The 25,284-nt window shown below is 37.4% G+C and overlaps 1 protein-coding gene across 4 annotated transcripts in view; it reads right to left on the bottom strand.

The window, feature by feature from the left end:
- The window catches only part of PLEKHG4B (pleckstrin homology and RhoGEF domain containing G4B), a 62,763-nt gene that overhangs the window by 17,423 nt on the left and 20,056 nt on the right, over positions 1-25,284 (bottom strand). For 2 of the 4 annotated variants that reach the window (XM_062569769.1, XM_062569772.1), the window contains exons 3-14: positions 19,469-20,807; positions 15,396-15,602; positions 14,924-15,047; positions 10,457-10,550; positions 9,547-9,633; positions 8,211-8,327; positions 7,353-7,451; positions 6,651-6,790; positions 5,713-5,851; positions 5,200-5,322; positions 3,272-3,436; positions 1,404-2,308 (exon numbers count right to left, since the gene is read on the bottom strand). In XM_062569769.1, the coding sequence (XP_062425753.1) occupies positions 1,404-2,308; positions 3,272-3,436; positions 5,200-5,322; positions 5,713-5,851; positions 6,651-6,790; positions 7,353-7,451; positions 8,211-8,327; positions 9,547-9,633; positions 10,457-10,550; positions 14,924-15,047; positions 15,396-15,602; positions 19,469-20,807 (3,539 nt within the window). The remainder of the gene's footprint in view (positions 1-1,403; positions 2,309-3,271; positions 3,437-5,199; positions 5,323-5,712; positions 5,852-6,650; positions 6,791-7,352; positions 7,452-8,210; positions 8,328-9,546; positions 9,634-10,456; positions 10,551-14,923; positions 15,048-15,395; positions 15,603-19,468; positions 20,808-25,284) is intronic. The other 2 variants (XM_062569773.1, XM_062569770.1) reach the window with 2 other exon arrangements.

Here is a 25,284-nt window from a genome sequence, read left to right as displayed (position 1 = left end):
GAGGCCAGAATTTAAGAAAACACTAGAATATATGATTAAACGCATTCTGTCTAGCAAAACAAATAAGCTTGTGCTAAACTTTAAGATCATTAAAGTTACCTGAAGATTTGACTGAATTTAAAATAGGGCTGGTTTGCAGATAGTTTCCTGAACTGTGGTCCCAGAAAACTACAGCAGACAACCACCATAAATAAACTGTTGTTCAGATACTGTTACAAACTACACGATATGTAGTTTTGCTCAGTAAGAACACTGAAATAATGACGAATTTTACTTCAGGGAGACTTCCCTTCAGCGTAGGTTTTATGAATCAAGAGACAGTTACTGAATTACTAATTCAGCAAGGATTAACAGAAATTTTCTGAAAAAGAAAGCAACTTATATTTTTAAGAGCTTTCATTTTTGGTGCTAGATTATACAGATACATGCACACTTTTGTTTATTAATATTGATTTAATATTCCTTCTTCAGAGATGTCAGTGGTCAATTGGTCAGCCTGTCAAGTTACAGTATCTCATACTGGGGGAGATCTTCCCCAGAAAATAAAAAAGCTATAATGTTTGTTAGCAGATAAAGAGAGAGGAGAGGAGATAGGAGAGAACTTCAGATTGAAATTGCCAATTGAATTCTACTCCCGCTCCCACACACACATTACATCAGATTTCCTAAATATTTTGGTTTAACCCAAGATACTTTAGTAAATGACATCAATAGACTGAACATTTCCTCACAGAACAGTAACAAAAAGAAAACAAAAATTAAGAGTCAATCTTTATTTTTGTTATTTCTAGCAAGATCAAATAAAAAGTTTTAAAAATAACTTCTATGTTGTAATTTTTATAGACTTTTTCCTTACTTAACTTAGACTGGAAAATAAATCTAAGTTCAAAAAATTTCAACATCCAGCTTTTGTATACCAGGTCAAGAGTCTTCTCCTGTTGGAGAGGAATACTAAACCCCACAAAAATTATATAGCAATACTGAAAAAAACAGCTTAATATAAATGGTGATGTTCCTATGATCACTAACCTTCAAAGAGTGGAATGAGTATGTATTTTTAGACATAAAGAATAGCTCAAATGAAATCATGAGACTGCTCCCAAGTAGTAAAAATTGAAGCATGTCTATAAAACTTGGGAAGGCTACAGTTTAAATCTTGAATTCCTCACTGTTTCTACTTGATTTCAGTGAGAACTGTCCCTTGTTTAAAAAACAAAACAAAGCAAAAACTTGTCATCTCTATTTTCCCCTCAACAAATCTGAGAGAACTAAAATGACACAAAAACATTCCTTTAAAACTAAGAGCACTTCCATTTCTGTCATCTCGTTTGACTATTATTTTTCAAAAAGCATTTTCCTTTTTCTCCTCACTTAAGGGAGACTGTGATGTAATCATTTCTCACCTTCCACCTCTTTTCCTATCCTCTTCTTCCATATGATGGATCCTTGAGGGGGAGGATAAACTTCGGTTTCTACTTATTAAAGGACTTCTACTATTCAAACATTGCATGTATTTTTTTTCATTAGCATTATTACTGGCTACCTCAAGTCCTTTGATATGCACTCCTGGATACCCATGGTGGTGAAATTCAGGGTTGTTGCCTTCATGCTGACTAAGTTCAAAGTTTTGTGTTTTCTTCATGATCTTTTTGTGTGGTTGTTTTCTGTGGTAGGTAGGTGGTGAGTGGATCGGCTCAGAACAGAACGAAGCAGAGCATGTACTGGAAATGCTCTCTATGTCCTCTGAATTCCAGTTTCTCTTTTCAAGTTCACCTGGAAATGGAGCAAGCCACTGTAGTGGAGATGCAGAAATTTCCATGGTTGCTTCCACGTTTTGGTTTACAGTCCCAAGGCCTAAAAAAGATGATGCTTCTAATGGCTGAGTCTTATGTACAGGCTTAATTTTGTCCACCCAAATATTGTCAACATTGTCAGAAGAGGAATAACTAGGGGACTGGCTTAATGGCTTCCTACCTCCAACATCAAACCCATCATTTATCTTCATAGCAGGTTCCTTGAGAACTTTGTGAAAATACTCCCTACTGGAATCTTTGAGGGCTTCAGACAGAACTTCTGCTAAATGATGCCTTGTTTGCTGACATTTTAGCGACAAAACATGCCATTGCTTTAGTTGTTGTTTGTTACCCAGAGCCAAAACCATCTCATTCATTTTTTTAAAGTTTTCTGCAGAAACTTTTGTACCTTCCAGATGATAGGTTTCCAGACACTGAATCGCAGAAGGAGAGTATCTGGCCTCCGCAGTTAAATGTGAAAGACACTCATTGCAATGTAACATCCACTCTTGTGCCTGGATTAGAAGCAAAAAACACAGTTTAAGCAGTAAAATTCTGTATATATACAATATTTCCTGTTTAAGGATTTCAAATCACTTAGGAAAAAACTCTGCATAGATTTTGGCACAACTTAAGTGCTGAGAGATTCCCTCCTATTACATGGGAATATTCCTACTCCTTAGATAAATCTAAACAGGAGAAAGAATAAAAATTTGTCAGGAACCCTAAATCATGTTAAGAAAGCATAGTAAAGAGTAAAACTGTTTTTCACTTAGAAAAGAACTGAACTGTGTTGCAACTTATCTCAGTAGCAGAAGTATGGAGAAAGAACAGAGAACCAGGAAGAGAATGACATAAAAGTCCACTTGGTCTTTGTCTGAGATCTACTGAGCTTATAAAACCCCCAACATGTGCACCATAATGCTATGTGTACATTTCTGTATTACAGAAATTAGAAAAGAACAATCCATTTAAATAGAAAGATTATGATATGATTTTATCTCAGATTAAAGAGAGAATTATGGTCAAAAATTCTGCCTACGAAGGCATACATGCATTGAGATTATATATTCAGATAGAATATAACTAACAGCACAGTCAAAAGATTTCTCAACAACCTGCTCATGTACTTGCAAAGGGAGAAGAGATCCCATGTGTAGCCCATCAAAGCTTGTCTAATCCAACACTTACTAGCTGAAAACCAGTTAAGCTGAAGATTTTTCATTATTCTTAGTTCCTCCTTATTCTACAATTCACTCTTTGGGATTCTACAAAAGAAACTCCAGATTATCTGATCTTTGCTGTTGCATGACAGCAGCTAAATGCCCTGTTTACTTGCCCAAATTCTTCCTCTAGTTTTAATCCTTCAGAAGACTGCATAGACTGTCAAATAACAGTGTATCTGTTGCCATTGCCTGATTGCTCTTATAATCAGTAGGGTCTAGCTTAAAGCACAGATGCAAAAATATTTCTTTTACCATCTCATAAAACTCATACAAATTGACCAGCTTTGTCAGCTCAGTCTTCCTCTTCTCTGTCTGAATGAAAATATTACTCAGATATTTCTTGAAGATCTGAACTTTTTCTTCCATGTTTAACGAATGATTTTCTTGCACCAGCTGCAGTCCTTTCTGATAATATTGCTGTTGGGGGATGAAGAGAAAAATAGATATACTATATAATACACTACTTCTTTTATTATGCATAATCTTGTTTATCATTAACTGCATACCATGTTAACAAATCTTACTGTGTTAGTTTTAACACACATGAAAATGGAAAAATACAGCATCAGTCTTGTTGAACCTTCTGGTTTTTCATTTATCTGTTTTCACACAGTGTTCTCCCTTTTTTTCAATTTGGATTTAGAAGGGTGTAGAAAGAAAAGGAGTATCATAACGAACAGAATAAAAATTACGGAAAAGTGAAATGAATGTTTACAAATAGCAGGGAAAACTGCAATAATAATTAATATTTAAAATAATATCCAGTGCAATTCAGTTTTTGGTTAACACAACTGTTCTCCTGGAAGTATCTTTACCTGAAGTAAGAATTTCAAACAGTGAACTTCTCTACCTACCAAAAGTAAGTGAGCAACCAAGTCTTCCTTTGTAAATTTGCTTTGCTTCCTAATAACAACTAGTTGCGTGTCATACAGCTTTTGCTGAATGTGACCTAGCGCATGGCACAATAGTGAGTCTCCCCCATATGCTGACCCATATTACTATAGTAAATGGCAAGAGTTCTTTAGTCCCAGGGGAAGGTGTCTATAGTCTAATGAGGCTGGAAGGGTTTTCTCCCCCAGCAACTCCACTGGGTCAGTCCCACTATCCTATAACAAACCTGAATGACCTATTCCAAGTTTAGCTTAAACTGCTTATTATGCTTTGCAAATCAGAGAATCTACATGACAGTTCAGATATGTGCACAGCCTTCCCTCTATCTTACTTTCCTTTAAGTAGACAAGGTTCTTTGTTGGTTTTTTTTTGTTTTTTTTTTCCTGGTTTTGTTTTGTTTTTGCAAACGTATAAGGACAGTGGCCTTCCCAGAGCTCTGGAGCAAGTTGCACCATGCAAAGGACTTCAGTGGGCAATTTCTGAGCTAGCCCTTGAACTGCAGCAGTAGAGCATCAACTAAGTGTGACAGAAATGAGAGTTTCTCAGATCAGGTGCAATGCATGTTTCACAAATGACTGCAGAAATGTGTTGCTAAATGAGCTTCATCAGGATATCTGAAACGAGGTACACCTTGACTGAAAAATCTTGGACAGGTCAACGAGTCACTGTCACAGAGAGGCTGACAGCATTTCCTTCTGTAAACCTCACAGAGCTGTCCTCAGTTGAGTCACCTGTGCTGGCAACTTTTACTGAAGATACTTTGTTTTCGATATATTCCCTGGTTGTAAATTCCCCTTTTGACACATTCCCTTGCCTCGTCTTCCTTCTTCTAAGCTACATAATTGGTTAAATGCAACAACATACAAACTAGAATCTTCTTCCCCGAAAAAAGGTATAAGTTTATATAGATTAAATTTATAAGGTTATATATCACTTAATAAAATTATACAAGATTATACAGATACCTGCAGCATTTGTGCTACATGCTACACTGATACAATAGAAATACTACTTTTGGGGCAGGAATCTGTATCTCTTCTTGCTGCTGCAACTAAGCTATGTGGTTGTACCAGTTCAGTCTGAACATTATAGAGGCACTTCGACCAATCTCCATTGCCCAGTACAGACCAGGAAATAAGGCTGGCATGCTGCCAGTAAAAATTAGCATTTTTCTGCCTATTAGGCAACTAAACACATTTCCTTCTTTGCTTCAAGGTTAGTATTTCAATAATTTCTTTATATATCTGTGAAAATGCAAAGGAAATGTTCTGTATTAGCATGTTACCTACCTTCATCTTATCAATAAAACCTTGGAAATCTTCTTGCAGCTTCCTCACCTTTTCCAGTGAAAGTCCCTCTTGATCTAAACAGCCAAGATATTTCTCTCGCTCATTTTCAAACCACTGTTTTATCTGCATTAAAATACCAAACAAACCTGGTTCTCCTAATCAGTCAATCATACATTCCCTATACATAGCGTGTAGAAATTACTCTGTTCATTATAACAAGTTCAAATACTTCATATGCATCTCCTTCAAAAATTATACTGTCTTATAATACGGTTCATTTTGGTCTGCTTGAAATACTGATGACTAAAATTTGTTTTGCACACTCATAAACTGCTAATGTTAATAGCACGACTCACCATTGCCCATACATGCTCTGAACAACACCAATATGCAAACAATGATATATGTCGTATTAAATAAATCCAGCTAATCCAAGTAATCCTAAATCTAAGTAAAGAAATAGAAGCTAAAACGGTAAATTTTTAAACCTAATTCTCAAAAACTAGTACTGACCTGGTCACAGCCTTCTTCAAATTTTCTTGCTTCCCCAAGAGTCTCCAGCTGCTGGAGGCATTTATTAGATAAGAGTACCAGCCTATGGACTTCCTCATCCACTTGATTATAAAGTCTTGTTACAATCTCCATAGCATCTCTATTAGATTGGGAGGAAAGATCAATAAAATGTTTATGACAAAGACAGTGTCAGAAGAAATGCATTTTTCAGAAGACATCAATCCCCTATTTTGTTAAAGAATGCCACCACAAACAAGCCGGCAACTGGCTGTTATACAAAATGTTATTCAAAGGTTTTTATTCAGCTTGTCAAACGCAAATGTATCTTACTCAAAACCACATAATGATGGTCACACTTTTCAAAACTATCCAGAATATTAAGTGTCTCTCATCTGGCTGACCATGGATGCACAGCTCAGAAGACTTTCTGAGCTGCTGCATACATAAAGTTGCCTCCACTTGAGAATGATTGCATTAGCCTAGCAGTCAATTCAAACTCTGCTCTGATAAAACTTGATATTCATATACTTAAAAGGTACAGGATTTGCTGAATCAGAACTTTAATACTTCTTTATGTAAGGTATAAGCTACAGCTGGATTCTGGACCCTAGAGCTTCTTCAAAAATAAAGTTGCAGCAGCTACGCAGTAGAGGGACTGATCAAAAGACAATCTTACCTTACAAAAGAAGTAAACAACTGTTTTCATTTCTTCTATTACTATAATTCTCTGTCACTGTGAGGGTGGTTGAACACTGGAACAGGTTGCCCAGGAAAGTTGTGGAGACATTGAAAACTTGGTCCTGGGCAACCTGTTCTTTCTGACTGTGCTTGAGAAGGGTGGGGGTTCAACCAGACAACCTCCAGAGGTCTTTTCCAAGCTCACCTATTCTGTGATTCTGTGATTCATGGTCAGCACCTTTTGCAAAGTCTGTACTTACTGATAGTCTTCTGTGTGGTAGATCTCCTTCCTAAGTCTTGCAAGGACTGTTCCACCTTCTAGTCTTAGTGTTACTAACAAGGCATCTTCCAAAACAAGCTTCATCATTGTCTTGTGTTTACTGATTAAATCACACACGTCCTACGCAGAAGAAAAATACTATCAGTGTCATTTGAAAAACCCGGAGAGTGAACATTGTCTAGCTCATATGTATTCAAAAATAAAATCAAAATACCAGAATTTTGCTAGTGCTTATTCCACACTTGCAATTTTTGCCTAAGCATTTATCTGTAATTTTTTATCAAACATATCTAAAACATATTAATTTAGGAAGAGCTGTGCTTACACACAGTTCTGGCCAAAGTTCTGGCCACAGTTTCTGACCATATATATTCAGCTGGAATGGCCATATTAGAGATGTGGTCTGACATGATATATAGTTAGTGAGCTACCTCTGGTCCAGTGACTGCAGTGTAAAACATTCAGTAACACTGAAATTTGGGTAAGTATGATCATGTTTGATTATCCAATCTAAAACTGTAAAATTCCTCTTATAGCTATAAATTCAGTTTGCTGCATTGTAGTTTCAGTCAAAATAAAGCATTTAGTCTGCTACATTACAGAGTTTTGGGGTTTTTTTTTAAGCAAGTTTCCTTATTTGACAGTGGAGAAATTTGCATTTGTCCTTTCCACCAAATCTTACTTGCACGGTGTTCAGAGTTCTGTTGGCTGTCAGTGAGCTGACTGCGTTTTGCAGAAAGACAATGGCCTCTTTGCAGTTTGCAATAAAGGGTTCCAGTTTCTGCATTGACAAAACAATACAACAGGCAGAACTTCAGAAACAGTCTAAATCATTGCTTTGGTGTCGTGAATTTAAAAACACAACGAACAGTCACAAAATTATTTGTGTGTTATTCAGGTGCTAATCTGCACAGTTTTGGTTCTTCTAATGGTTTGAAACTGGCATAATTAAATTGATATGACTCTTGTAGTGTTATATCAACAAAGCCGATGCCTGGGCAAGAAGACTACAGAAACAATTTCAACTTCAGGCACTTGTGTTTTGGTACAACTTCATATGCATTTACGGTGGGCTATGCTTTGGAAATCAGTTTTAACTAACAAGTTAGGACAGTTCCACCAACGTCTGCAGAAAAGAGCACTGCAAACCTAGACAGAACTGCAGGGTCAAACTCAAAGCTAGGATAAATTATGCTAGCTAAGAATCTCATACTAGTTATTCAAATTTGGGTTAGATAAATATCAAGCATATCTAGTTAAACAAATTCTCTTAAGATTAAAAAAGAAATGGTTTGGTGATGATACATTATGGATCTCTCTTCCAATATGGAAATCATTGCACAGAGCACACAACATAAAATTATTGCATCACACTTTAATATAGCCAGAGTTTTAAAGAGAGAAAACTATCAGTCTCATCAGAACTCAGTAACTACAGGTAGACTATTTCTGTTTTAAATGAGCAAAAACAGTTATCAAATTCAATGAAAAAAAATAAAAAGGAGAAAATACATAGCAAAAACTCCAAAGTATTTCCTACCCTTCGGAAACATATCCAGTCACTGTGGTTATAGTGAAATGTTCCATCAAATTCTGCAGTCAACTGTGTGTGGTCAATGAGCTTATTCAGAGTCTTCAGTGATGTAAGAATTTCATACTTCCCAAGAAAAAAAAAAAAAAAAAACTTTACAAAACTTAAATTCAACTGTTAGACAAAAACACTTAATTTCCCTCCCCCAGGATGTATAGTCTCTTGAGAGATCCAGATACTTAGCTAAAGTAAATTACTAAATATACGTGTGTGTGTGTGTTGGGGGTGTAGTTTCCCAAGGCTTCCTTTTCTCCTGCATGTGCAATATTCTATCATCAAGAAATGAAAGGCATTGAATACCACTAATTCAGGCAGGCTAAAAATCTGGTCCTAATAAATTCACCTCATCTGAAGAATAAGAGTTTGCTTTTTGCAATATTTTGAATACATTTAGAAGCAGGAAAACATATATATCAAATGACTAATCTTGTGGAGCAGTCTGTACTACAGGACAGGGACATGGAAAGGATTTTTTTTATTTATTTAATAAAAACTTTTTCTTTGGTAAAACATCTGTCTCCTAAAAAATGAGATCTTTATGTTATGTTTTAATATAACATAAAAAAAATCCAGAAATACAAATTTCTTTTCAGATTGACACTAGCTTACATAAATGCCTCCATGCTCTAAAATTCATCACTTCTGTTTCAAACTTCTATGCAAATTTGGCATTAAATTATTTACTGATAATTGTGGTACCACAAATACAGATACACAGATACTATGTTATTGAGAAGACTAAATCAGCAGAACTGTTTCAATACTTCCACTACCTACTTTCAGGATATTGGTTTTATGCAGTCTAGTTACAAAAGACCATTTACATTTGGACAAACATTCGAAGTATGCGAATACCTAGGAAGCACCATAAGTAATATGACCCACATATGTATCGAAGACTGAATTTATACTGGGAAACATCTTTAAAGCTAGAGTAGGCTTAAGTTACTCTGTAAGGGCTCTGAAAACAACCCCCTTGATTGCCTCGCTGAGTGTTGTAGGACCAGTCCCTGACACTGCCTATAGTATTGCCATGCTCACCTCCTGGCTCTCTTTCCCGTTGAGAACAGCCTGCCCTTGCTGCTCCCTGCCATACACCTGGAACTAAGTAGTATGCACTGAGATCTAGAAAAAAAATCACCCTTAAAAATGAACCCAGAAGACTCATTTCTTCTAAACAACATGATCAAACAACCTTGCAATCACTTTTGATAGAAGAATTTTTCACATGGAATTTTGTATTTACAAATGCCTTTTGACAACCCTGAGTAATGTCTTAACTTACCTGAATTGTTATGTCCCGATCAGGTCTAAAAGAATACTCCTTATCAGTCAATACCAGGACGCTGTGAATTGAATGAGGAATTACATTCTGGAAAGGAAGACAAATGCAGTTAGAGAAAAATTGTTCCTACAAACTTCATAATCTTGTTCTTTTTCTAAGGTGCTACATAAAAAAGCTTCTCTGTTTAGTTGCTCCTCAGAATGCAGCCAAGAAGGCAACACGGTTCACTTGAAGCATCTTGGACTCTTCAGTCCACCACTCAGCCAGTACTAATGGTCTGGGTAAATTCAACAATGCTAGTAGAACGCCTCCTAGAATTACTGCTAATTTATAGAAATGAAATTAATTTTTACTACAGCTCCTTGTTCTATAAGAAAATACTATTTATTAGTCCAAATTACTTTAGAATCCCTTTCTTCTAAATCAAAGTTGCTAGCTGTGCTAAAGAAAGCCCTTCCATCAAGGGCAGAGAAAACATTGGCTTCAGTTCTCAGTACATTATATGTACACTTTACTTTGGTATGTGTTTCAATCCAAGCAGTAAGCTACAATTTAAAAAAGTATAAGATGAAACCAAGAGTAAGTCAATCTGCAGAACTATCTTCCCAGTATGCTGATCCATTTCTATGCACTGTTGGATAAACATAGACTTAAACATGATAGGCTGGTTTAAATTTCACTTAACAGAGAAAAATAAACCTCTCTCAAATAACTTTTTCTTTAAAGTTATTTTCAAAACTTTATCTGCTTTTTCACCTCATCCTTGTGAGTTCTCACTCTGTAGAACAGCAACCACTGTTAAGAAAGCTCCTATTCCCAACAGAATTGCAATATGTATCATAGAATGTTTTAAACATTCTAGCATTTCATTCTGCACTTAGATAGGATGCCTCACCCAAGCACTACTCACCTGCATTCCTGTTAATGCTTTGAAAAGAGAAGGATTAGGCTGACACTTCCTTGCATCCACTAGAATAACAACTCCCAAACCACGTACCTCCTTCCTAGCAACAGAAAGACAGTTGTGTTTTTATGACATCTTCTTTTAGTGCCATCTTCTAAAGGCCTAGGCTTCTAGGCCTTTACCAGAACAAATGGACTGAGGATGGGTTCATTTACAACACATGGCTTAATCTTAAGATATGTTTTAACTTTTGCTCGGAGTAGAAGAAACAACACTGTCCTGGAAAGCTGTTATGGGCATGACAGTCTTAGGAGAAGGACCACAGATTCTCCCAAAACCACACTGTTAGGAGACCAAGTATTTACAAAGAATTCCTAAAATACTGCTTCACGATTCTCTGATCCATGTCCAGGTGTCCATGGTCCCTGAAGCTTTACCTTTCATACCTCTTCTACAATCTTTGCCATTATCATTGTTGTTACAAGGTTGCAGGGATGGTAAGTGCTATTAAACACATTTTATAAATGAGGAACTGACTGCAGAGACTCTGAGGGTAGGACTTTGATCACCTAGCTATAGGCATCTAGAGATTAGGTGGCTAGTTCCAGCCATCATCTAGACTCTGTATATAACTGGGAGAGGAAGAGTAAGAGAGTGAGGGGAAGTAAGTCAGACACTGTAAGAAGCTTACAGTAAGTGTTTAAGAAAAAAGCACAATCACTCTTTAGATAGGCTCCTCCTATAGTCAGTGGGAACAGAGAAGCCCAAGTAGCTAGTTTTGCTAAAGTATTTGGAATTAGAGAAGATTAATCCTGTTTTAAGTGATCTGTCCCAGAGCTGTGTATGATGCTTGTTGTGGAGGTGTCTATCCATCCACTCTTTCTAGAACAGTGCCCTGCTGCTCATTTATTTTCATTATAATTCCTCAGCCATACCTGGATGTCCCTTCCGAGGGAAAGCCTTTGTTGACCTGGAAAGAGGGCTGATTTTAAGGGTGGCTTAGGTCTCTTCTGCTACTGAAAAAAAGTTCTACACACAGAGCTTTTTCCTATGTTCAAGTCATTCCAGATAGATAAGGAAAATGATCTAGATTTATGAATAAAGAGTAATTAGTTTGTGCTAACTGTCTGGAAGACTAACAGCTTGTATTGTAGTCATCGACAGTTCAAGCAAGTTACTGAAATTTAAATATTCTCTTTAGTGGGAATTTCATTACTTTTATTTTATACATTTATTTGATAAAGTTTTGCAAACAAAAATCTCTGAGATTCAAAGGAAACTACAGATTGGAATCTACAAATGTAAAATTTTACATGGGTAAAATCAGATACATAGTTACAGTTCTAAATATACCCATAGTGACTTTTCAAGTTTGTAAATCAAAATCCTAGTGACCACACTTATGATTTTAAAAGGAATTAAACATAGCACTTTGGAGTTTAAATCCTATTTGAAAACAAACAAACAAAATAGATTCTTCAATGCTAGATGTTATTCTGAAAACAAAACTGCAGCGATTGGGGCAGGGAGATGGCCCCAAGAGGCCCAAAATCTCTTCCTAGGCCTATTTGCATCCAGGATGCCTTAAGTGTCTTATGCCAAGGCCTGGCACCATCAGGGGACAAAAGTAAATTGCAATTAGAAATATTCTCCCTTGATCTCTGTGTAAGGCAATTTACATGAATCAAGGTTTATGTTTTCATTGTGTTCTTTGAAGCCTGTGCCTTTTTTTTTTTTTTTTTTTTTTTTTTTTTTTTTTTTTTTAAATCTATAAGGACTTTGGAAAACTCTTTACAAATCTTACTTGCTAAAATTCAGTAATTAAATATCAGTTTGTTCAAACGTCCAAGATTAGGATAATGTTTTCTCCTAAAAGCACTGCTAGTTTCTTTGTAAACTGCAGATTAACAAAGAGTTTCCACTTTTCCTGTATTCTGGATCTCACTCAACTCCCCTTAGGTTGTTTTGGATAGGCAAATGAAATTTCAAAGCAAAAGTGCAAATGAATGAAGCTACAAAAGTAGATTTGCATTTACCTTCACAGAAGCAAATAAAAAAGGTTTATTAAAAGCAATCTTCACCCATATACCCATACTAAAAATGCTAAAAATGTGTATCACAGATTTCTTTATGAAGTGTGGTGTGGAGAAAGAACTCTTCAAACACAGAAGTTTTAATGAGAAATTTTTAAAATGCTTACCTGGCAGAACAGCACACTTGTTTTTGTACCTTTTTTTTTTTTTTTTTTTTTTTAAGATGTAATGATACATTTCTCATTTTTGAACAACTCTATAAAATACCAGATGAGAAAACATTCATTGAGATACTGCCATTTACTGAAACTCAGGTTTTGACAAGCAAGAATGTTGATGTCATTGTGATTATAGCATGAACAACAATTCTAAGTAAAAGATCAGAGAAGTGCAGTGGGACAAGGGAAATGAAGAGTATGAAGGGTATGTTAACAAGCACAGTTTGTTTTTTATTTAAAACAATTACATCAATGCCAATAGGCTCAGAATCTCTACAAGTAACTATTTCAGCAGTTACTCTCTCTTCAGCGATTCAAAAGTGATGGAGTGAGATAAGTATATGTTTCTTCATGGGAGAATATGATGTGTGCCATGTTTTCCAAAAGTTGAAATATTCAAAGAGATACTGTAAATGTCTTTCTCATGTGATAATCACCTATTTTGCAACTCTTTACACAGGAAAGTGGAACGTACAATCAATAAACATTCTTGTTCTGGCTGTCAGTTCCCATCCTAGAGAGCCACAAGGCTGTTTACTTAAGGAGTTCAGGGTGGGGAGTGGAGGGATTAAGGGAGATGGAGGTAAATCATTAAATAAAATGACTGTCATTTACAGATGACCATAACAACCTCCCCCTACTCAATTCTTGAGAACTCTTACTTAAGCTTTAGTATGTCTTTGCTTAAAATTAAAGAGGACAAAACTAAACAGTAAGAAATCTCAATACAGAACACGTGAAGAGGTATTACCCTCTTTCTATCCTCTTACAGTGCTCTTGTGGTCCTCACCCTTTCTTACTTTTTCTAGGCAAAGTGACATTTATGTTGTTTTCCTGGTACTTGACATTTTTACCTTCCCACACTTCGTAACTTCTACTACAGCTGAGAAATAGACAAAAGGTAGAATTTATACTAGCCTCCAGGTTTGCAAAGTTTAAGCCAGGATTTATATATTACAAGAGACAGCTGAACTCAGTGAGAGAACTCAGTATGTCAATGGGTGTTCAATGTGGGGGAAAACAAGGAATATGAGTTGCTAGGTTATCCATATGGATTTCTGCATTCTGTATTTTTAGACAGGAAGAGATAGTTGAGGAAGCAAATAAAACACTTCTCCACAATTATTCTTATTAAAAGCAATAAAAATGCTTGCATATCAACTGTAGATCTGTAATAAGACAGACCACATAAGTTATTAAAGAAGTTATATTGCAGAAAAAGCAGCAAAAGTAGGAAACCCTTCTACAAACAGTGAGACATCATTAAAAGCTTTCCCAGTACACTACTCCACTACGTATATTTATCTCTTGGAAAGAATAACCAGTACTAAACGTGAAGGATTAAATATGCAAAGCAATCTTAAGGCAATCTCTAACACATGAACCCAGTTTTATTTGCACAAATCAAATTGATGGCAGTCACAGAATGGATCAATGAGGTCTTATTTCATGGTTCCACAATCAAGGTGATGTCTAAAGAACATAAACTCAAACTATTTTCTTTATACTTCCTGTTATACAGTAAACAAAATATTAAAACAAAACTGAAAATAATATTGTTATTAGATTAACCACTTTAGCCCAAGCTAGATCACAGAGTCCTTAAGTTCAAATATACCCGCATCTGGCATTTGAGCAAAGATTACACCAGTACAGTGTAGCACAGACTTCTTGCTTGACACCTTTAATTAGCCACCAGAAGGCATACTGCACAAGCACCAACTCTAAGAACATTGCAAGAGATTGTAAGATTACCTTAGCAATTAACAATTTAGTATCTCAAGACAGCCATTTGCATTTAAAGGTGATGCAATTGCACAGGTACTTTTTTGACAGTACAATTGGAAGCTATTTCTAAACCAGAGGCATATACTCCTATGAGTATGTCAGATATAACAAGCTTTCAATTATTGTACCTTATTTAAAAGTAGTGAATAGCAACAAAATAGTAATTTTATAAAACAGCAAACATCTGTCCAACCACAAAGTGATCATTTATCATAAAAACCAAGTACTAAACATTACAGCTAACAGTAAAACAAGCTACAAAATTAAGACCGCTGGATCTTTTGTTCCTACCAGCATATGATGGTCACAAAGAATTTTAATGCTGTCTGAGATGAGGAAGCAGTTAGGAGCTTTCCATAACAGAAGGGTCTCCGCAGCTCTAACATCTGCATTATCATAAAAAACAAAGCCCAGAAAGTTAGTTCACTGCATACCTGGGGATGCTGAAGAGATACATCAGAAGATGAGCAACTGTTGTACTTGTGCAATGTTCATTTAACCAGATGGCATGTCTTGTGCAGACTTGTATTACTGCTCTGCCACTTCTGTCTCTGTTTCCTAGATAAAGAGAAGCAAAGGAAAGGTTTACAAAAGTTTTAGCTATGAACATGAGATTTAGAGGAAAGTTTTTGCACATGCATAACTGGAAACTAGTAAAGCTTGTTTAAAAACACTAAAAAGCGTTTTTGTTTAAAACAATTTTTGAGTGTTCAAAAGCTGAGATAACCATTCTTACGTGATCAAAACAAAGTCTGCAAAATTCAAAATTTATACAAAGCCTGCAAAATTTATACAAGTTGGTAACTTACCCTTAATTTATCTTTGGTATTATGAAGCTGAAAAAACACATCTCTCTGTGTACGTTTCATCTATTATCAAGTATAATCTCATTTCTGTAATACATACCACAAAGAGAAATGACTCCAGACTGCAGTAACTCTTGATTTATCTCAAGTAACTGTTTTGGTAGTCTGTCGCAAAGGGTTCTAGTATTTGCAGAGAGTAGGTCATGTTCACGATGGAACAGAATAGGAGATCCATATACAGCTATGCTATCCTCACCTCTCTGGAAACTGTTTTTTGAATTGATTGCTGTCAACTGCTGATAAAAGCCTGGACAAATGAAAGAATTGGTTATTTCTTTCCCTTAATCAATGAGAGACTACTCTTCAGTAACAAAAGATGTGTAGAATATGTCCAGCTATGAGCAAAAAAGAAAGACACATACAGATTATAATCTTATTTTAAGAGTGTTCAGGCTGCAAGCTGAGCACTTGAAATCTTGGAATTAAGAGTATCAAGAGAAACTTTCAGCCTCATTTTATCTTCCTGTGATCTTCCTTCTGCATTACAATATACAATCTCATCATGATTACATACCTCTGGGTCCTTCATTACACAAGGCTTACAAATGTAACTGCATTATGAAACTGGATGAAGTGGACAACAGACTTTGGTGTATTCAGGAAACTGGCAGGTATGGGAAGCAGCTGTGAAGGTCAAAGGAGCTGAAGAAAGCTGGTAGGTCTTTAAAGTGCAAGAGCAGTCCAATTCAATACTCAGGAAAACAAGTAAATGTAACAGGAGACCAGCTTGACTAAGCAGGGAACTCAGGATGGAGCGCCAATGCAAAAAGGCAGTAGATAAGAGGTGAAAGTAAGGACAAGCTACAGAAGAGGAATTTAGAAAGACTGCCCTGGCAATTAGGGATGGTGTTAGCAAAGTAGAAGCCCTTAGTTGTAATTTACAAGCCATATTAAGGGCAATAAAAGTTCCTACTGCTACATCAGCAGTAAAAGATGGAACAAGGAAAATGTAGAACCATTGCTGAATGGGACAGGTGATGCTGTGACAGCAGACACACGTAAGGCTGGACTATTCAGTGCTGCCTTTGCCTTAGTCTCCAACAAAGCTTTCCGCACCTCTGTGCTTAGTGAAAGAGTTTGAACTACCACCAGCGGACAAGGATCAAGTCAGGGATCACAGAATCACTGATGGTTGAGGCTGGCAGGGAGAAGGGGAGATCATCTAGTCCAACCCCCATCCTGATCAAACAGGATGACCTACAGCATATTTCACAGGATCCTGTCCAGATGGCTTTTGAGCACCTCCCAGGATGATGAATTGACAACCTCTCAAGGCAACTTCTTCCAGTGCTCTGTTACCCCCTTCACAGTAAAGAAGTTTTTCCTTAGGTTTAGGCAGAACTTCCTGTGTTCCAGTTTGTGCCTGTTGCCTCTCATCCTGTCACCAGGTACTAATGATAAGAGTCTAGCTCCATCCTCTTCACACTCTCCCTTCAGATGTTTATATGCATCAATAAGATCTCCCTTCAGTCTTTTCTTCTCCAGGCTAAGCCAGCTCTCTCAGCCTTTCTTCATGGGGGAGATGCTTCAGTCCCCTAATCATGTTAATGGCCCTTCTCTGGACTCACTCCAGTAGCTCCAGGTCTCTCTTATACTGGAGAGCCCAGAACTGGATACAGTACTCCAGATGTAGCCCCACCAACACTCAGTAGGGAAGGATCACCTCCCTTAACCTGGTGGCAATGCTCTGCCTAATGCAGCCCAAGATACCATTGGCCTTCTCTGTCACAAGGGCACGCTGCTGGCTCATAAACTACCTCTTGTCCACCAGGACCCCCAGATCCTTTTCTGCAGACATGCCTTCCAGCAGGTCAGCTCCCATTCTATACTGGTGCAGGGATTATTCCTCCCCTAGTGCAGGACTCTGCATGAGATTCCTTTCTGCACATTTCTCCAGCCTGTTGAGGTCCCTTCGAATGGCAGCACAGCCCTCTGCTGTATCAGTTACTCCTGCCAGGTTTGGATCATCAGCAAACTAGCTAAGGGTGCACTCTGTCCCTTCATCCAGGGCACTGATTGAACAATACTGGATCCAGTGTTCACCCCTTGGGAACACTGCTAGCTACTGGCCTCCAACTAGACTTTGTGTCACTGATCACTGCTCTCTGAGCTCTGCCTTTCAATCCACCTCACTGTTCATGCATCAAGCCCACACTTCTTGAGCTTGCCTATGAGGATATTACGGTAGACAGTGTCAAAAGCCTTCCTGAAGTCAAGGTAGACAACATCCACTGCTCTCCCCTTGTCTACCCAGCCAGTCACCCCATCACTGAAGGCTGTCAGGTTGCTCAAGAATGATTTCCCCTTGGTGAATCCATGCTGACTACACTTTGTTGTCCTTCATGTGTTTGGAAATGGCATCCAGAATGAGCTGCTCCATCACTTTTCCAAAGACTGAGATGAGGCTGACTGGCCTGTAGTTCCTTGGCTCCTCCTTCCTGGTATTTTTGAAGACTGGAGTTATATTTGCTTTCTTCCAGTCTTCAGGTATCAATCCTGATCACCATGACATTTCCAAGATAATGAAGGATGATCTTGCAATGACTCTAGAGGGTATACCCCATCAGGGCCCATAGACTTGTGCACGTCCATTTGCTTAAGTGATCCCTAACCTGGACGTCTTCAACCAAGGGCAAGTTTTCCTTGGGATTTCTGAGGACTAATTTTACCAGTAAAGACAGAGTCGAAGGTGATATTCAGTACCTCTGCCTTTTCTCTGTCTTTTGTCACCAGGGCCCCTGTCTTATTCAGCAGCAGGCCCACATTTCTCCCAGTCTTTCTTTTGCTACTGGTATGTTTAAAGAAGCCCTTCCTGTTGTCCTTGACATCCCTACCCAGATTAAATTCCAGATGGGCCTTGGCCTTCTTATCCCATACACTCCGTATCCCATACACTCCTTATGCTTCAGCTACTCTCTTCCATAAAAGGTGACTCCTCCTCCTCATCTTCCTGGCCTGTCTTTCCTAAAGAGCCTGTATCGATCCATTGCAGCATTACAGTCATGCAAGCTATCCCACCATGTTTGAGTTTCATAGCTCCTTAGCAATTCTCTGTTGCCAGCTTGTATTGAAAGAAGTAATTATTTCAATTCACCAGCAATTCAAACATATTAAGTAACTAGAGATGTTATTTCCAGCACTAAGGTCAAGGTTAGTTAGCTCGTAGCCTAGAATCAAGAACCAAGCCACAGAGCAATTTTGTCTGGTATTTATGGTATTTCTGTTTATATATCATGGCCTGGAAGAGGTGCATGCACACTGGCAAGATCAACTAAGACAAATAAAGCATTGCATAAACGTGACAATATTGGTCTAAAGCCATGACAAACATGACTGAGGATAAAAGCACACCCACAAAACATACAGAAGTCATTTCTCCCTGCTTTAAATAGGTAGACTAGAAAGACATGCTCTAGGTCTTCGTCACATGCACAAACACTATCGATTGTGTTCTGCATCCTGCGAGGCCCACGACACTCAAAATGAGTTAAAAACAAACACACGATCAAAAAGCCCCATAGCTCAAAGAAGGAACTACATGGGAATAAACAAGGACAAAACATTAGAATTTGTTTAACTTGTGTTTCACTGGCGACACAAATCTTTTCTGCCTATGATCTGAGGCAGCCTCGCATACAGCTGTACTCATTAGATTGCTGTGTTTGAATACAAGATGAATACACAAGAATATCAGTTCTCACCGACTAGCAGAGTACATTGAGGCTCACGGACACACTAACTGAACTACGAGTTTCCAGCTTGCAGCTGGCTTGGAGCATGGGCAAAGCAAGATGTCATCTCTCCACATATGTCCATATATACTTACCAAGATTTTCAGGTGATCTCTCCTACCTTTTTTTTTTTAATTCTAAAACAGTATATTCAAAGCATTCTGAAAAGCCCTTTTGTGTGAAAATATTTAAACAGAAAATAAAGCATTGACAGAATAGATAAGGAAAGAAACATCAATTACAGTAAACCAAGTTAAACTCTTAAGTTCAGGTCCAAAACAAAAAGAAATTATCTATATACAAAGCTAATCATTCTGCTAAAAATACGAGAACACAACAACAACAACAAAAGAATGAAATCTAAAGGATTTTTACTTTTTACCTTCCTCCCCTTTGCTATGTTTGTGGCTTCTCACAGTAGTGGAAAATGACACAGAATCCAATTTTCCTGGCCTTGAAACACAACCATTTAACAACTTTTTAGGGTTTCCACCTGACACATCGTGCAAGAACTTATCAGGTCTCTGATCTGCAACATGAGGACCTCTGCGTGCCCTGTCCAGAGACCCAGAGTGTCTTGGGCCAGCCTTGCAGTCTACTGTTGACAGAGTTTCAGGTGATACAAGCAGTTTTTTAAAAGCCAGAGGAGAACCAGCAAGGTTTGTGCCTTCTTTCATTTCATCCTTTGGTATGAGTCTACCAGAAAGGAAGTCTCGCTTTTCAGCCTGTTTCTCATGAGTTTTGCCTTCATTTACAGCACATGAGTCTACCAGGTGATCTGAAATCTCCTCTTCTGCAAATGACTCCTCTGAGCTAAAACTGACATTCATGGGATTCTGCAGTGCTTCTATGTATGACTTTCTAAATAAACGTCTTGCCTCAAAAAACGAAGAATCCCTGCGTTCTTGCTCTGTTGAACACGACCTGCTCAAATCCCTATTGAAAGTTATGCTTTTCGTGTAACTCTTTTTTTCCACAAGGGGCAATAATGCCTCATCTTTTAAATTAACAAGGTCCTTTTCAGGCCCGGCAGCTCTGTCTTTCATGCTGGACCAAGCCTCTGAGCATACACTAAGACAGGCAGAGTCATCTTTGATCTTCTCATCAGGAGCCTTACAGCACTCTACGGCAAGGCTGCTTTCTGAGGCAGGAGCTGAACTCAGCACAGCACTGTCGAGGCTACTGTGGCACTTTGTCCCAGAGGCTTCTATCACAGTGGAGCCTGTATCATTCGAAGTGGAGCTGTCACACGAGCTGTTGCTTTCCATTGTCTGGGTCAGGGCTCTAACATCAGTATGATTACTAATCAGCTGATCTAAGAGATTACTAGAGTAATTACACAGGATGGTTTCAGTTGTGGGAACAAAGATGGGATTAATTATGTTCTTCCATGGAGTTCTATATACAGCTGTGCCAGTTGTCAGTAAGCAGCTCTTCAGGGGAAAATTCTCTCTTTCACAATTTAAGTTTTCCAAAAATGTCTCCGTAAAAATGCAGTCATACATTGTTTCAGGTATAGCAACTTCTTCCATTCCTTGCCCACATCTGGAGAGGCATTTTAAAACTAACTTTGCCAGCTGCTTCCCTGTAGGTACTACTTGCAAGTAAAAATCCCCTGGTTTCAGCCGAACTCTGTGGAGAGATGCTAACTGTATCACCACTTTTTCATGGATGCACAATGGCCAGCCTTCATGATAGAAGATGAGGCCAGCGTATTTAGCCTGTAAGTAGGAAAGAAAGAAAAAAAATGTAAGAACATCTGATTTTAATGAGAGCATTCTGCTATTTCTGAAAAGCAAATGAGGTCCAACTATTTCAGTTAGCCATTTCCTTGCCACACCATAAAGGTTTTGCAACTTTGCAACTTCAGCATGGCAGTAGAGAGTCTAGTCAAGATTACATCCAACAGAAAGAAACATCAAATAGCTCTGCTGAAATGTAAGAGCCACCTCTGTACTATCTCTCTCAGTTGCTGAAGGGGAAATTGTTTCTCTAACTCAACCTTTAGCATAGCTTTCCAGCTGCTGCACAGATTAGAAAGGAAATGATCACAATTTTATATTACTGATTTTATATCACTAAGCATAGCATTCTAGCCTGTCAAATTAAGCTTTTCAAAACAGTATTGTCTCAAAACCAGGAGACTAACTGAAAAGACACATGATGCTAGAATTCTCGGTTTCTGAGATTTGATTTTTCTGACTATTTCTATGCAACCAGGAAAGCAAAGAAAAAAGCCATTTCTTACTTCTGTATTCACATTATTCTAGGAACTGGAATTTTGCAAGGCATCAGGTATCATATATATCGAAAAAAAAAACAAACAAAAAAACTCCACAGTTTTGTCAATAATGTCACCGTCTAAGTACATCCCTCTGGTAAAGGTATAAAAAGCAGAGAAGCATAAGTTTTCTAAACAGCTGTGAAGACAGTACCAAATTCAGTCTTACCTGAAGTTTTTCCCAGGAAAGTCTCACTATATTTTAAGATCAAGAAGAGAGCTTAAGAAGTCTATTTATATTTTTAAAAGAGCTAACTTTTGCCAAGACATACATAAACTTGAAATCATAATCCGCTTCTAACTTAAAACAACTTGTTAAATTGTTTGAGAAGAAGTTAACCAAATATTCCCAAGAGAACAGACTGGACAGAGAGGGGAACCAAGAGTTCAAACCTAGACAGTTCTTCAAGATCTGGTATTCAAAGGGGATATATTTCTTCTCTGTATTCAGAAAGACAAAGACTACCCTTCTGCTCTGTTGTGGGCATGCATCCCATTCACAGACTGTCCTCTATGTCCCACAGAAAATGCTCAGGTTTCACACAGTCTGACTCCACTGCCTGTCCACTAACTCTTCTGCCAGACATCACAAGAACCTGTACATTATCAGGCAGAGAAGAGAAATGCATTGGAAATGGCCTCACTTTTCCAGGAACATGAACAAAGAAAATGCTCACAAAGTAATGATTTTAAAAATGCTACAGTAAAAACGTATAATTGAAACTTGAAAAGGAAGCAGTTCAAATACCAGAGATTTAAATGTCTTGTATCAAACCCAACAGCTTATTTAAGGCTTAGATTTACAGGAAGTTTAGGTTATAGCCTTTTGTTAGCTGTTACGTTGGTTTTGCTAAGTGAACACTTATAATCTCTTTAAAAAGAGATTTAAAGGAAAAAAATAAAAATGTCAAACCCTTGCTCCCAGAAAAGCTTTCTTCTTCCAGTTTCTCATTTAACAGTATTTTAAACCAATTACTAAACTTAAAGAAAACTTACAGTCAAAAGACAGACAACTATTCAACATAGGTTTTAATAACAATGATTTTTGGGTTTCTTTCAAACTATACTGACTTTGCAGTGCACTGGACCAGAGGACATAAAATAAAACATTATTCCTAGAATTGAAGCTAGGCACGGAATTTTCACTTTTTTCACTGTTCCTGAGGAAAAAATAATTTAAAGGACAAGTTTGATAAATCGCTTTTATTAACTAGGAAACAGCTGCTTGCCTAGGCATACTCCCTAATTAAATTAATTTTAAAAAGTATGTTCCTGCATTACTCAAGAAACATAATACTAACTTGAATGAAGAATTCATACAGAAAGAATGGAGAACTCATTGTAAAAACAAAGTAATCACCAAAATTGTTGTAATTTCCTCCAGAAACATGAGAAAGACACACCAAAGGAGATTTCTGGTACATCAGCTAGGAAGAAGATGAGTAAAATCTTGGACTGACAAAATCCACTGCTCTTTCAGTCAAGATTTTTCCCATTCACTTTAGAAACATACAAGGTAAAACACCTCCACAAATAAATACTAACAATACAATGCCAACATTTCGAGTCTGTGTATTTGACAACAATTGCAAGCACATACTAGAAGTAACAGAAGATTAGTAGTTTTTTATTTGCAAGACAGAGGTTCTTCCATTAACACAGCTGCATTATCCTAAGAGTTGGATTTGCTGGTGCCTTGCACAGTAACCTATGTCTAAGCAAGGACTGGGCAGCGGGTACTTTCTCATTTTGAATGGGCTCTTGCTACAAAGAAAGAGCCATGAATGAAAAAAAAGAAAAAAAAGGGAGTGGGTAAAGCGAGCTATTTTTTTTCAATAAACAGGAAACAGCGCCTTTTACTAGCTCTTTTCCCAAATAACTTTTAATTGTTTTATTTGGGGATGGAAAAGGAGGAAGACATAGAAAACTGATGTATAATTTAACCTCCGCCCCCCACATATTTGAATAATAGTATGATTTGTTATCTCCATAAGCATTCTAGTTTTCAACAAAATAAATAATTGGCATTTTTTCACTACAGTAACAAAACATTTTGATGATATATGATTTGGAGAGGAAAATACCTGTCCAGACCTGAGCCAGAAAAGATCCCCTGGGCCTGTCTGTCTGTCACCTGCTTCAATAAACACAAACCCATTAAGTTAAAGTGAGTCCGCTCACCTTGATAGCTAATGGACAACCAGCGAAGTTTACTTTTGCTCTAGGGAAGAGATTTCTGTTACACAACAGAGCCATTCATATTTGAAACATCTTTGAAAAAAGTGCATTATAATTTCTAAAACACTAAATACAACATAACTTTTATTCCTGTTGGCTGTTACAAACTCATAACCCTCAGTTTGCTAAAGTCCGGTATGCTGTCCTGTCTGATATGGCTGCAGAGGGTAAAACCTAGAGGAAAAAAAAGCTCAGTGTTCCTTACCTACTTTTAATTGGCTACTAAGAAAAACAGGTCTTGGTACCAGAGACTCTCAAATGTTTATACCCAAAACTGCAGAGCAAAAACTTATATCCAGCAAAGCTGGGACAGGTCTAGTGGAAAACTATACCAAAAAAAAAAAAAAAAAAAAAAAAAATCCCCTCAAATCTACTGGGATCTCTAATGATCTCTTGCCAGTTGCTGATTGCAATCTTGCAATCCACTGTTTCTATGTTTGACTCCAGCAGAACCATTCTGAGCACAAAGTACCAACCTTTTATGATACACGTGATAAATATAAGCAAATACAACTGTCATCTATCAATAAAGAACAACTAAACTTCAATGTGAAAAGATGACAGATGTAAATATGTTTAGGTTTAAAAACTTTTTACCATTCAGAATTCAGCTACAACACTGCTGCATTTCTTTAAAATTCTATATGAAAACCAAATAGGGATCTGAGAAAACACCTTCATACGTACCATACACTCTCAAACCTTCCATACAGGACCTACCTGTCAACTGTCTGCTAATGTATTTCAAAAAATAAAATAATTGCCATATCCTTTCTCAGATCTAAAAGTTGTTGCTAAATCTTTTGCTTTGCTTAGGAAATATGGAACTCATTAGTATTATAAACCACCTCCCAAAAATCTTTGCCTGTGTTTCTTCTACCTACATCGAATGCTGTTCCATAGAAACATCATGATCAAAGAATGCTAATGCTTTTAGTCTTCACCTTTTATGTACAGGACCATTAACTACCAGACCCACAGCAGGATGTGAAAAACTGCAAGATTCCTTAGTGAATTTATTGGATCTACACTCAAGTAAGAGGATCTTAGAGGGAGCAAAGTAGGTAAGGGACTAGCCTTCTCTTCATAATACAAGACATCTATGTAGAGATAAGTATTTTTCAGACAGGTTACCTTTTCAAATTGTATCATCCCACCCATACCCAGCAGGGGTAGAATATAACACTGATTCTACATCAAAATCTGGATTGCTGCTACTCACAGCTCCAAAGAAGAAAAGTAACAGGACAACTAGTCTCCGAAGCAGAAAAACGTCAACTGCATTATTTAACTTACTTCCCAAGAGCTAATACAAGGTTATTCCTTACGGTACTTCCTCAAGAGCTTTTTCCTATCTAGTGTTAAATAACTCCATTTCTACAGCTTGGGAAAAAAGATTTTTCTTCCAGCTAGTTATGCTAAACTGATTATAATGTTTTTACACCAGCAATTGCAGGACATATGATTCATCTTCACAGCCAAGTAACAAGATATTATGGGGAGGGTAAGAGAGAAGGAGAAGACTTGAGGCAAAGTGCAAGGAAGGAGGCATTTAGATGGTTGAAACACCTATCATTACAGCAACACAGAACTGCTGGCTTGTTATACGGCAATGAAACCATCCATTCTCCAGTCACAACTAATTAATCACTAAACCCTTATTCTGAATCTCAAAGAGA

This window comes from Rhea pennata, chromosome 2, assembly GCF_028389875.1.
Source record: "Rhea pennata isolate bPtePen1 chromosome 2, bPtePen1.pri, whole genome shotgun sequence".
NCBI classification, from domain to species: domain Eukaryota; kingdom Metazoa; phylum Chordata; class Aves; order Rheiformes; family Rheidae; genus Rhea; species Rhea pennata.
Note: the sequence above shows the minus strand (reverse complement) of the source record. Positions and strands in the feature narration are given on the sequence as shown.